General features: G+C 45.9%; 1 protein-coding gene across 2 annotated transcripts in view; it reads left to right on the forward strand.

Annotated features, from left to right (window-relative positions):
* The window catches only part of EXOSC10 (exosome component 10), a 57,910-nt gene that overhangs the window by 12,637 nt on the left and 30,980 nt on the right, over positions 1–14,293 (forward strand). For both annotated transcript variants that reach the window (XM_068238765.1, XM_068238766.1), the window contains exons 7-8: positions 805–880; positions 10,856–10,966. In XM_068238765.1, coding sequence (XP_068094866.1) covers positions 805–880; positions 10,856–10,966 — 187 coding nt within the window. The remainder of the gene's footprint in view (positions 1–804; positions 881–10,855; positions 10,967–14,293) is intronic.

Below are 14,293 nucleotides of genomic sequence, written 5' to 3' on the forward strand. Positions count from 1 at the left end.
ATTCTTTGGTCAAATGCAAAAGGAAAAATATCGATCCGAAATTTGGATTTTATGATCAAATCAGAATGTAAATTCTTCTTAAAGGATACATCCAGGGAAAACAAATCCCACTTGCCTGGGGCTTCCTCCAGCCCCTGCAGCCGTCCCGTGCCCTCGCAGTCACTCACTGAGCCTCCAGGCCCCCGCCGCCAGCTAGTTTCTTTTTTGCTGACAGGGAGTCGGCGGGCTTTCTACGCCTGCACAGGCCTGGCCACGCGTTTCCTCCATGTTCCTGTCCTCAATAGCGTCCTGCACTATAATAGGATGCTATTGCGGATGGGAACGGGAAGAAAAATACGCATGGCCAGGCCTGTCATCGAAAACCAAACTAGCTGGCGGTGGGGGACCGGAGGCTCCGTGAGTGACTGTGAGGGCACGGGATGGCTGGAGGGGGCTGGTAGAAGCCCTAGGATAGTAAAGCTGATTTTTTTTTTTTTTTGTTGTTGTTGTCCTGGCTTAAGTGTCCCTTTTAAGTGTAAACTTGTTTGGCCAAATAAAATTGATTCTGAAAGTCTGTTAAACACACAACCAGAACCCAAACAGCAGCACTCCCTGTGGGCGAGATGATCGGAGCAGAGATGTGTGGTCTGCAAGCAATAGCGGAAACGCACTGCCCATATATAGAGCCAATAATGTGTTCCTGCAGGATGGGGTCACATTGTCAGATACGTGACAGACACGTTGGCTCTCCATCTGACACAATGAATTCTCAGTCTCCAGTAATGGCAGATGAGTTATTCCTCCATCTTCTCTGTCATCCTCCAGGTTTGCTCATCCATATCAGTACGAACTGGATCACTTCGAGCCTCTGGAGTCCAGCATGGAAAAGCCAGACATTCAGGTGAGTGCAGCGACCCTTGGCTGGACCGTCTGATATCTCCGTAATTTGTATAGTGATCTTCTTCTTACATCTTTAATCAAAAAAACATATTACAATAGAATAAGCAATACTACAAAAGTAGTACAAATACATGTTATCAAGTACACAAATACATGTAGGATAAATATTGCAATCCAGTACTAGCACATCATAACGGGAGCTCAGGCCAGAGAGAGAGAGAGCCCACGTGCTAGGAGAATATAACAACCTGTATAGACACATCAAACATTTTCTATGTCTTTATCCTTTCAGAGCGGTAAATAAGACTACCCGGAGTCCCAAGAGACAGTCATCCAGGTAGTCTGTTAGTAAGAAATTATAACCTACTAGTACACCCAGCCCGTTTAAAAACAGGCTCTAGGTCTACGGCTGCCGCCGCCGCCATGTGCGTGCACGCAACCGCCGCACCAGGCGCGCCCGCACCCGCCCACCTCGCTTGCCTGCACCCGCCCACCTCGCTCGCCCGTCCAGCTCCTTGGTCCCAGCTGTCCGTTACTGCGCGCATGCGTAGTAACAAAAATCCTGGGACACAGGGACAAAACTGCTGGACGCAGCGACACTTAGCTTTTATTCGGTAGGATAATATTATAAAGATGACCCAATGATCAAATTTAGGAGTATTGATTCACATAGCCCCAGTTTCAGGGTCATCCTGATGAGTTATGATAGTCATAGAAAGGAAGAAAAAAGCCAGAAATAGAGGAGGGAATGAAAAGTGTCTAGATAACCCAAGTCTGGTTTGACGCTGTAATGTCCAGTCAGATTGGAATTGATCAAGATTCAGTCTTAAGGTAGCCATACACTGGTCGATTTGCCATCAGATTCGACTAACAGATAGATCCTCTCTGATCAAATCTGATCAGAGAGGGATCGTATGGCTGCCTTTAATGCAAACAGATTGCGAATCGATTTCAGCATGAAACCGATCACAATCTGGAGCAGCCGCCGCTGCCAGCTATACATTACCTGATCCGGCCGGCACGACTTCCCCGGTCTCCGCTGTCTACTTCTACGCGCTGGTCTCCGGTCCGGCTGGCTTCACTGAACTTCCTGTCCAGGGGAAGTTTAAACAGTAGAGGGCACTCTACTGTTTAAACTTCTTACCGGGACAGGAAGTTCAGTGAAGCTGCAGTCCTAGAGCCCGGAGTGGAGAAGACAGTGGAGACCGGGGGAGTTGTGCCGGCCGGAACAGATAATGTATCTCAGCTGTATTGCGTCGGGCATTCGAAACGCCGCTATCGACGCTCTCCCAACCCGCCGGCGATTGATTAAAAATCTTGCGCACGGACGGATCAACGGGAATCGACAGGAATGATTGATTTCAGACGGAAATCGATCGTTCTGTCAGCGTTTGCGCAACGATTTCAGAGCAGATTCGATCAGTGATCGAATCTGCTGTATATCAGTGGGAAAATTGTTAGGTGTATGGGGCTCTTATAGCAGTCACCCAGTAGGCCAATTATTCATACATTGTCTGTATTCCTCATATTCAAGCCGGGGGCCCAGGTACGGTCCAACTGTTCATTATCATCATACAAGGAATGGGTGAGATACTCCATCTGCCTAAAATGTTGCATCTCTTTCAGCCATTCGCCTATTGAGGGAGCCGGTGTAGACTTCCATTGGCGTGCTATGAGCAACCGGACCGCAATAATCAAATGCTTAGACAGATATTTTTTTTTTTTTTATATTTTCCAAGACCACTAGGTGTATTATGGAGTAAACTAGCGGATCTAAGTCCGGGCTCTAGGTCTGTGCTTTTCGCCGCGCGCTCTTCTCCCTGTCCCCGTCCTCCTGTCTCTGTGTAGCTGGGTCCGTGCTGTGTACATGCGCAGTAGCAAAAAGCACGAACCCAGCTACACAGAGACACAAGTTTTATTATAAAGGATAGTAAGTTGGATCAAAGGAAGGGTCTATCCCAGTGATTTAAAGAGTAACTGTCAGGCTGCAGAAGCTAATTTAAACCTCTATTCTCCTGTGTTAAACAGTTTAGAAGGAAGCCAAAAAGGCATTACTGAAGATAAAAATCTCTCTTACATTTGATGTGTGCTTATCAGCAAAGCTGTTAGACCCAAGCAGGACGCAAGCCGCATACCATACTGCAAAGCATTCTGGGGCCCTCCCCTCGGCTGCTAATGAGACGTTACAGCAGCTTGTAATCAGTCCAGCGCGTAGCACTGATAAATATCCGGGCAGAGTACACTGCAGGAGTCCGCTATTGTTCCTAGCCACATGGCTGATTAATATTCACTGCACACTGTGTTATTCAGTACGAGCTTTTCTGAGATCAGGAAGCAGGCAGGACATGAGGACACATTTGGCTTCATAGGAGACAGACAAACATGGAACCTGCCATGAGCTGTCAGGAGCATCAATCTCTGCATATACTATATACAAATTCTGTGAAATCCAAACGTGGACAGTGAAATGCATATGTAAAGTAAGTACAGCCAATCTTTAGCTACTGATATATGTGTTTATTTTCTCTGAGACCTTATACCTAACAGCTCCTCTTTCAGACATGATAGATCTCACCGATCCCCCAATATGCAGTTAAAGCTGCCCGGCTCCAGTAGATAGGCAGAAGGGTCCCTGTATGTGTAGCACGTCGTCAGCACAATGGGCTGATATTTGGGCACATCCTATGGAGTCTGGCTGAGGTACGATACTATTGTGTAAGTCATTTATATCCTGACTCCTGTATCTGTGTAGCAATTGGCACTTTATGGGATAGAAGGGTTATCTTCTGCCATTGGGTATCTGAGCTCTCTGTCCAGGGCTGCTTGCCACCTAGAACATAATGAGGTTCCAGACTCCTGATTAACTATCAGGGGAATGTGCAAGGTAATGTGCAAGGTAATGTGCATGTTTCACTATGGCTCAAGTGAGCAATATAACCGTTTAACAGTGTGCATACCAGGAAGCTGTTATGGGGTAATGGCCATTTTTAAGATGGAGGACAGAGAATTCCCTTGATCACAGTGGACAGACAGGACGCAGGAGAGGAGAAAGAGATTATGAGCAGACTACATGGGAGGTAAGTATGGCGTGTTTGTTTTAGACTTTTTTGAATTTTTAGTTCAGGTTCTCTTTAAAGTTGGATAACTGCCCATAAGTAGAAAATTCCTTTAACAAACTAGGGAGGGAAATATGCAGATTCGTAATATAAAAAAGTAAATCGTTCTTTGTACTCGGCAATGTTGTGCTCCTCAGATGGGAGTTAAAGACCCTGTATATCCCTATTCCCTCTTATATTGCGCAGAAGAGGTTCTGGGGTGAGGGCAAAGATAAACCGGGAAAGAGGGCACCCTTGTCGCGTCCCGTATGAGATCCGAAATGCGTCAGACAACTCCCCGTTTATCTTGATACGGGCAAGTGGACCTGTATACAGGGCCATCATGTGGTTATCATAGAGTGAGGCAAACCAATATGCTGCACAGTACTGAGGGTGAAATCCCACTGGATACAGTCGAAAGCCTTCTCCGCATCTGTTGATGGAAGCATCATAGGTAAGGCCTTCGACCGCGCCCAGTGCAGTGACCCGATCGTCCTGATTGTACAATCCCTGGCCTCACGTGTAGGAATGAAGCCGGTCGTAATGTATCAGGCTCTTCATATGTGGCGATAATCTGTTGGCCAGGATCTTATCATAGAGATTTAAGTCAAAATTGAGCAAGGCTGTGGGGTGGTAGTTTGAGCAAAGTGCTGCGTCTTTGCCTGTTTTATTTATAGCGGTTTTTAAGGGCCACTATTGCGAAAAAATTGTAAAATTTGAAATTCATGAAAACACGTACCGTATATACTCGTATACAAGCCGAATTTTTCAGCACAAAATATGTGCTGAAAAGTCCCCCCCTTCGGCTTGTATGCGAGTCAGCTGGCTGTGCTCCCCATTCCCCTATGTCCTCGCAACATGATGCGTGCGGTAGTGAGCTGACAGACCTTTCTGAAAGCGTGCGGGATTACAGAGAAGGGACGCAGCCTCTTCTTGCCTTTGAAGTTCGGAGGATTGCACTCTCTCTACTCCCCCCTCCCTCCCCCCTGTGATGTAGTCGGGAAACTCCTCTCTGCAAGGCTGAGCTGCTAGGAGTCAGACTCGGGACATGTGCTTTGTGTGACAGGCAGACACTCACTGAGATTATACTCAGCGCTGAATACGACCGTGGCTGCAACTCCCTGTCAGTGCTTCTGACATGGTAAGGAGTTACAGCCACAGCCGTATGCAGCGCTGAGTGTCTGCCTGTCACACAAAGCACATGTCCCGAGTCTGGCTCCTAACAGCTCAGCCTTGCAGAGAGGAGAAACAGCAATAAAAAAACCCACAAGAAACAGACTTTTCCCGGCCACATCGCAGGGGGGAGGGAGGGGGAAGTAGAGGGAGTGAATTCTAGGGAACTTCAAAGGCATTTATGGCAGGCAGGGGCCGCATGAATTTTTCCCAGCAGGGGGGGAGGGAGTTGGGTGAAACACTATGACAATCTTCTAGAGCAGGGATGTCAAACCGGTCCTACGAGGGCCGAGGTCCTAGGTCCTCACACATTTTTGACACAGCTCAAATGAATTGATGGGACTGAATCAGGAAAGGTGAGGTCCATCAGGTAGAACACATTCCTCTCTTTCTCAGTCCATCCTAAACACTGGCATGGATTTTGGCCCTCCAGGCTTGGAGTTCGACACCTGTGCTCTAGAGACTACATCTCCCTGCATGCTTTGCTGACCCTGCACATACTCAGTACTATACAAGATGACAGGAAAGCAGCATGTGAAATGCAAAGGAGATGATGTGGGCTGTGTGTCTCTAGGGCTAAGCAGTTATATTTTCTGCCTGCAGCTTTGCAGTTCCAGGGGAAGTTCTCAGTGCCCTGGTGAGTCCAGCTTCACTTAATCATACTTTGGAGTAAATTCCCTTATAGCAGAATTCACTAGACAATCAGCAACAGTCATTTGACAGTCCAAATTCCAGGGTGTGAAAGATCTGTCTTTGGCAATGTCCCTAATTTTCAGTAGGATTTGTATCAAGAAGAGGCTGGCCACTGGGAGCTAAGCAGACGTGAGGGGCACTGACAATTAGCAGAGATGTGGGTGCACATCTGGCTATGGGGAGTGGGGCTGTCTCACACTGGGGGCCCACCTGGCTATTTATACTGTAGAAGGGGCTATACTGGGGAGGGGAGTGATACTGGGAAGGGGGCTTATATGGGGGTCAACCACTTTTTCCTGATTTCTGAAGGAAAAGTGGGTACCTCAGCTTATATGCGAGTATATACGGTAAATAAAAAGTACATTTTTCCCAGAATAAAATACTAAAATGTATTATTAATTACCCTTTTCCTATGTTGCTGCTAGAAATCTGACAGAACTGACAGGTTTTGGACTAGCCCATCTGCTCATGGGGCTTCCTGGGGTTTTCTTTATTTTCAAAAGCACTTTGTGAATGGCAGTTGCTCCATAAAACTTCCAGAATAGTGTGTGTGGTCGGAGAGATGAGCTAGTCAAAAACCTGTCAGATTTCTACCTACTGTAAGTGACAGAAACATAGGAGAGAAGTCATGTCTGGCTCATTTTACTCTGGAAGGAACACACTTCTTCTTTGTGCGTGTTTACATGTATTTTACATTTTTCGTGATAGTGGTCTCAAGCTGTTACCATTGGTTGTTGTAATCTTCCTAATGACACAACCGGGCAATAGAGGCTTCTCTTTCAGAATTCACCCAAGCGAGGCTCCTGAGAAACGCAGATATCCTGAGGCGTAAACTGACGGGCACATCTCAGTTGGGAATATATGAACAGACAATGGCCTCAATTCACTAAGCTTATCTCCTGTCTTTAAAGGGGAACTTCAGCCTAAACAAACATACTGTCATCAAGTTACATTAGTTATGTTAATAAGAATAGATAGGTAATATAATCTCTTACCCACCCCGTTTTAAAAGAACAGGCAAATGTTTGTGATTCATGGGGGCAGCCATCTTTTTGGTTGAAAGGAGGTGACAAGGAGCAGGAGACACAGTTCCAACTATCTTGTGTCCTGATCACCCCTCCCAGCTGCACACGCTAGGATTCAAATAGCAAATTAAAAATGTAAAAAAAAAAAATGCACCAAAACAGCAGAACGAGAACAACAAAATCAGAAATCCCATCATGCTTTGCACAGCATCGGGAAAAAAGCCCGGGCAGTTTTCTTCTGTGCAGCTAAAAATGAGGCTTGTATAAGTGAAACAAAGTTCTGATGCTGTAAAACTGTTAAAGAAACACAAAGCCTTTTCAGTGCTGCTGGGTCGATTTTTAGTCCGGAGGTTCACTTTAACCTCCCTAGCGTTATGGACAGAAATGTCCGTTCAAAAAAACATGCTGTGAACAGTATAAACATGCATACACATCAATACTCTCCTGCACTGTATACTAGACCCTTGCTTGACACATTTTGGCAAGTTACAGGAAAAAAAAAGTTTTAAAAATAAATTTTATCACTGTTTGCACAGAAATCCTGGGGAAATTGAACGCTGGGTAGGTTAATAACTCTTCTAGAGTTGTTACCATGGTGATAAGGCATGTAGTATTCAGGAAACATTTTACCTCAGGCAAACCTAAAGTTAGCTCTTCTGTCTTTAAGTTAACTCTCCAATCCTTAAAATAACTCCAGAGTTAAAGACAGGCGTGTCAAAATGACTACAGAGGAGGTAAATTAACTACAGAGGAGGTAAATTAACTACAGAGGAGGTAAATTAACTACAGAGGAGGTAAATTAACTACAGAGGAGGTAAATTAACTACAGAGGAGGTAAATTAACTACAGAGGAGGTAAATTAACTACAGAAAATTAACTACAGAGGAGGTAAATTAACTACAGAGGAGGTAAATTAACTACAGAGGAGGTAAATTAACTACAGAGGAGGTAAATTAACTACAGAGGAGGGTAAAATAACTACAGAGGAGGTAAAAGAACTACAGAGGAGGTAAAAGAACTACAGAGGGGGTAAAAGAACTACAGAGGGGGTAAAAGAACTACAGAGGGGGTAAAAGAACTACAGAGGGGGTAACTTAAGGAATGAAGATATAAAATAACTCTCACTGTGTGGAGGTAAGTTTTCTCTTGCCTTATCTCCAGCATGATCTTAGTGAATTGAGGCCAATGTCACAGTAGCTGCTGCAGTTTTCGTTCCATAAGACACGCCTAGATTTAGAGCACAAAAACCAGGAAAAAATATTCTCTTCCTGGTGCGTCCTAATGGCACAGAGGCAGTGTTCTCCCCAGAATTATTTTCCAGCCGGGTGGCATGAAAAAGTAGCCGGGTGGGGTGAGCTGAGAGAATGCAGGGCCAGTGCTTCTGTGAGCAACTCTGCTTACAGCATAGGAGGAGGTGTGCCAATGACAGCCGGGTGCTCACCAAAACTAGCCGGGAGGAGCACCCGGCTAAAATCACCTGGGGAGAACACTGCAGAGGGATCTTATATAGTGTCTCCCCTCCTAACCTAACCCTTCCCCCGCGCCCAGTAGCAGCACATGGGGCCAGGTCTGACCCACACACTGTGTCTGAAGTGAGTAATATAGTAGAATCAGTGCAAGGGAGAGAACTACCATGTTTCCCCGAAAATAAGACACTGTCTTATATACATTTTTGCTCCAAAAGATGTGCTAGGGCTTATTTTCAGGGGATGTCTTATTTTTTGGGGGGAAACACTGGTTGTTTTCTTATACAAAATGTATATACTGCATGCCATGCTGAAACACAAGCAGCATACACAGAGCTTGTGGTTTGCAGAAATTGGCTCTCACTTACAAGAAACTGATTCTGCTGCTCATGTGGGTAAAGATGGCCATACACTCGTTAGATTAGCAGCAGATAGATCATTGGATAGATTTTTGATCTATCTGATGCGTTCAGGAACATTTTTTACTAGGAACAGATTTCCAATAGATTTCAGTATTGTGCCATCAGATTTCCATTAGGTCCAGTGCAAAATAAGCAATCTCAACAGATCAACCTAGATTTTCCAGCATGTCAGATCGATCGAAATCAGCCGCAAATCATTCGGTCAATCGATTTGTGATCGATCGGCCGCTAACAGGCTCAGTGTATGGGCCCCTTAAAGGGACTCCGAGCTCAGAAAAAAAAGGAAAGTTGTACTCACCAGGGGCTTTTTCCAGCCCAGTGCTGGTCGGGAGGTCCCACGCATGCGCAGTACTTTCACGCCGGCCGCCGTGATGACGCGAGGCGGCCGGCGTGTGACGTAATCCGCGTCATATGCGGAAGGAGCAGCCCGACACTCAGGAGAGTGTCGCCCGGGCTGCGGCCTGTCAGCCATTCCGGAGCGGGGAGAAGAAGAGGAGCCAGGACCCCAGAGCTGTGATAGGATAAGCTGTGTGTCCTGGGAAGAGGTGACGTGCTGCTGATGCTTATCAGTACAGATCAGGAGGGATGGCTCCAACACAAACACACATTGCCTGACACATATACAGGACTGTAGAACTCGCATTATACTGCTGCTCTCCTGTATCCAGGCTTTGTGTTGAGCGTGACTTGCTGGTGTCATGTGGGCTGCTGCCAGGTAGGGCTTACATTCGGGGGAGGTCTTAATATTTCAAGCATGCTAGGATTTCCTGCTAGGGCTTATTCTCAGGGGATGTCTTACTTTAGGGGAAACCAGGTAGTTGGGTTGGTTGTTGGTGGGCGATAGTAAGAAACAGAAATTTCCTGGGCCTGTTTCCACTACAATCTGCGCACTGGGCTGTGCTGAAGAAAAATCTGCAGAGCAGAGACATCAGAATTTGAATGTAATGTAATTATTAGGAAAATCATGTGTTTTCGCCAATCGAATTCTCCACGTGAATCTGCGTACATTTTAATAAAAATCACACAGGCACTGACATGGTTAAAAACGCATATTCAGAAAATTATGCAAAACCACATGCATTTCCGTGTTAAAATACGCATGAGTACATGTACGAAATACACGTTTTCCGCAACAAAATTGCAGCGCACTAGTGGAAACGTAGCCTGAATGAATGAAGCTCGCAGGGTAATGTAGCTTTCTAGCGGCAGCGTGCGATCTCGCTGGTCACGGTGATCATGCTGCATCTGTCGTCCGCACAGAACTCCTTCCTGTCCATTCACCTCCCCTATTGCCTGCATTGTGCATTTCACAGGCTTCACATTCACCACAATAAACAAGGCTTTAAGGAAAATTTAACTTGAATAAGCAGTGAGCAGATTAAGTAACGGTAATGTGTGACCTGTGAGGGCCGGTCTCCACTCGTCAGTGTTTCTGAGCATTTTCTGCACAGGGAATCTGCAACCAATGTATTGGGCAAGTTCACACTTGAGTGCGTTTTTCACCTGAAGAAAATCGATTGAAGGCAATGCAGCCCTGCCAGAGAAGTTGTGCAGTAAGATGGCCGTCTGGCGTGTGACGCATCAGCGGGGCCTTTATGTGGCGAGGAGGGGAAGACTCGGCTGTTCCGCGGCTCACACCGCAATTCTCAGCGATTTGTGAAGGAATGTGCGTTCCTTCCAGCTGCATCGCTCCGGAAAATGCTGCAAGCTGGACGACTGAACCTGTTCTGTGGGAATGCCCTCCTAGGGTTACGTTTACAGGGGGTGATCTATAAACAGCTGTGCCAGTTCTGCAGCGAGGCGTCTCCCCAGGACTGAGGGGTGGAGCCTCCATATACTGCGCTCCGGAACCGGCATTGTGTCTGCAGGGAGGAGTCTCCCCAGGACTGAGGGGAGGAGCCTCCATATACTGAATGTCACTCAGAATCCGGTATTGTCTGCAGAGGGCTCCGCAGCTCTGGTCGTGGAATTATTGGAGTATCTGTAGAGGAGTTTGGCTCATTTATACTCGTGTGATACCAGTTTATATACGTGAGAGTTTTATGTTTGTACTTTATGATGTCATATATAAAAAAATTATTATTCTGTCTGATCTCTTCCAGCCTGCGCTGCCCCCTAGTGACGTTCCATGTCACTATGTTAACACCCTGGAGGCTCTGGTGGAGATGAATGAGAAGCTGCTGAGATGCTCGGAGATTGCCTTGGATCTGGAGGTGAGAAGTCGCTGTGTGTGTAATGCCTGCCGATGCCATGGGGGGGGGGGGGCCTGAGCCGCTGCATCCTGTCCCCATGGCCCCTCCCCCAACCTCCTGCTGCCAGGTCCTGACCCCATGTGACCTCCATGCCTCTCCCCTTCCTCCTGCTGCCATATCCTGTCCCCATGTGACCTCCATGCCCCTCCCCAACCTCCTGCTGCCATATCCTGTCCCCATGTGACCTCCATGCCCCTCCCTATACCTCCTGCTGCCAGGTCCTGACCCCATGTGACCTCCATGCCTCTCCCCATCCTCCTGCTGCCATATCCTGACCCCATGTGACCTCCATGCCCCTCCCCAACCTCCTGCTGCCAGAGCCGGTCCCCATGTGACCTCCAGGCCACTCCCCAACCTCCTGCTGCCAGGTCCTGACCCCATGTGACCTCCATGCCTCTCCCCTTCCTCCTGCTGCCATATCCTGTCCCCATGTGACCTCCATGCCCCTCCCTATACCTCCTGCTGCCATATCCTGACCCTACGTGACCTCCAGGCACCTCCCCAACCTCCTGCTGCCAGAGCCTGTCCCCATGTGACCTCCATGCCCCTCCCCAACCTCCTGCTGCCAGATCCTGACCCCACGTGACCTCCAGGCCCCTCCCCAACCTCCTGCTGCCAGAGCCTATCCCCATGTGACCTCCAGGCACCTCCCCAACCTCCTGCTGCCAGAGCCTATCCCCATGTGACCTCCAGGCCCCTCCCCCAACCTCCTGCTACCAGGTCCTGACCCCATGTGACCTTTAGGCCCCTCCCCAACCTCCTGCTGCCATATCCAGTCATGTGACCTCCGGTGCCCCATATTTTTTCCCTGGCATCCTGTGGCTGGAGACTATCATTCGTGTTGTGCCCCCCCGCCCCTCTGTGCCGACGATCTCACATTTGTAAGGGCATATAGAAGTTTTGCATACAAATTTCACTAACTGTGGAAGCTGTGTTAGCAAGTAAAAGCCACTGGCTGCTGTGTTGTAACCAGTAACATTTGATTTTTAGCTAGTGTGGCTTCCAGTCTTTCTCCAGTGTATAAACTGAAGGATGATTGGTTGCTAGTGGCTTTGATTTGCTAGCATGGCTGATGGCTTCCAGTCTTTTTCCTGTGTATAACCTGATAGATGATTGGTAGCTAGTGGCTTTGATTTGCTAGCGTGGTTTCCAGTCTTTCTCCTGTGTATATCCTGATGGATGATTGGTAGCTAGTGGCTTTGATTTGCCAGCAGGGCCATGATCTCACTATGGTAGATTTTCATGCAGTATTTATGGCATAAGCGTCAGTATTTCTCCTGTGTATAACTGACAGATGATTGGAGCTAGTGGCTTTGATTTGCCAGCAGAGTTGTGATCTCCCTATGGTAGATTTTCATGCAGTATTTATGTTTCAATAATTTTTATTGAACAGTTTTTGAAATTTTTACAACAGACTTAATGAATACGTCTTATATATCTTGAACAAAATAATATATATTACATACATAATCATATATATATATATATATATATATATATATATATATATATATATATATATATATATATATATATATATATATATATATATATATATATATATATATATATATATATATATATATATTCAGAATCTCTTGTTATTGATATACAAAGTCAATGTACATACAAGTCTGATTAAGCTATGTTTCTACAACTCTATTTTGTATGTAGTCCAGAACACCATAGTTCAATATATTCCTCAAATGGATTCCGCTCAACCTGGGAAATGGGGGATTAAGACCACCCTACAGAGATCCCAGGGAGCCAAGCCATTTTTCTATAGACAAAGTGTCCGACTGCCAATGTTGTCCACCTAACTAGATGATTGACCAGCAATCATGCAGTATTTATGGCTTCAGTATTTCTCCTGTGTATAACTGACAGATGATTGGTAGCTAGTGGCTTTGATTTGCCAGCAGGGCCGTGATTTCCGTATGGTAGATTTTCTTTTACAAAAGTTTTATTAGAGAAAGCTCAATAGAACAACAACAAATTAGCAAATATCAAAACCACATTATCAGCGCAACCAAACAATCATGAATCTGTGGAACAATATGTGTGTGTCGCAGCCAAAGTCCAACACTTCAGTACAGCGTTTGAGTCAATATCGAATAAAACACTTCAGCACAGGCTCACTTATGTCCACCACCGAGAACACCATAAAAACAGATGCGCTTACCAGATCCTTACAGACCTTAACTACAGGGTCTGTAATAAAGCTTTATGAGGTCAGCAGCAGGTGTCTTCACAGCCGGCCTCCTCTCCAGTTTGGACAGAATAACTCAAATCATCATATGCAGTGTTTCACCAAAATTAGAGGCATGCAAAAAAACAATGCACATCTAAGCGTATCTGTAGCAATTTTTAATGTAGCGCAGTAAAAAACAGCATAAAAAGTTTTAAAAGGGGTCACTCACATCAGGGTCCTTGTTACAGGGACCCAAGGAGCTCCTGAGGAAACTTTAATAGTGAAACCGGTCGAGTGAGGTGGACGTGTGGCTGGACGACGTCCCATGATTTATGTGCTGTCTTCTCTGTGGGTCCCTGTAACAAGGACCCTGATGTGAGTGACCCCTTTTAAAACTTTTTATGCTGTTTTTTACTGCGCTACATTAAAAATTGCTACAGATACGCTTAGATGTGCATTGTTTTTTTGCATGCCTCTAATTTTGGTGAAACACTGCATATGATGATTTGAGTTATTCTGTCCAAACTGGAGAGGAGGCCGGCTGTGAAGACACCTGCTGCTGACCTCATAAAGCTTTATTACAGACCCTGTAGTTAAGGTCTGTAAGGATCTGGTAAGCGCATCTGTTTTTATGGTGTTCTCGGTGGTGGACATAAGTGAGCCTGCGCTGAAGTGTTTTATTCGAAATTAGCAAATATGCCAATAGTAAGTCACAGGATAATGATTGTACTGAAAACAGAGATATTACTATTGACAAATATTAATACAGCATGTTCAAAATTATGCCTAATGACAGAGGCCCGACTAATAGTCAGCCTAAGTAAACAAGAAACAAAGGAGTAATTGGGCAATTGGGTACGTCCCCAGTGAATAATAATCATCTGTTTATAATATTAAACATCCATGAACATTTTGGAGAGAGACCAGTCATCCCAGTTATAGTGAAATTTGGGCAAGATATGATGTAATGAGTGATGGATGAGATCCATAGTGCGAACGTCTTCAACTCTAGTTAAATTCCGTATGGTAGATTTTCATGCAGTGTTTATGGCGTCAGTATTTCTCCTGTGTATAACTGACAGATGATTGCTTCCTCT

The sequence above is a fragment of the Hyperolius riggenbachi genome, chromosome 6 (assembly GCF_040937935.1).
Source record: "Hyperolius riggenbachi isolate aHypRig1 chromosome 6, aHypRig1.pri, whole genome shotgun sequence".
Classification (NCBI taxonomy): domain Eukaryota; kingdom Metazoa; phylum Chordata; class Amphibia; order Anura; family Hyperoliidae; genus Hyperolius; species Hyperolius riggenbachi.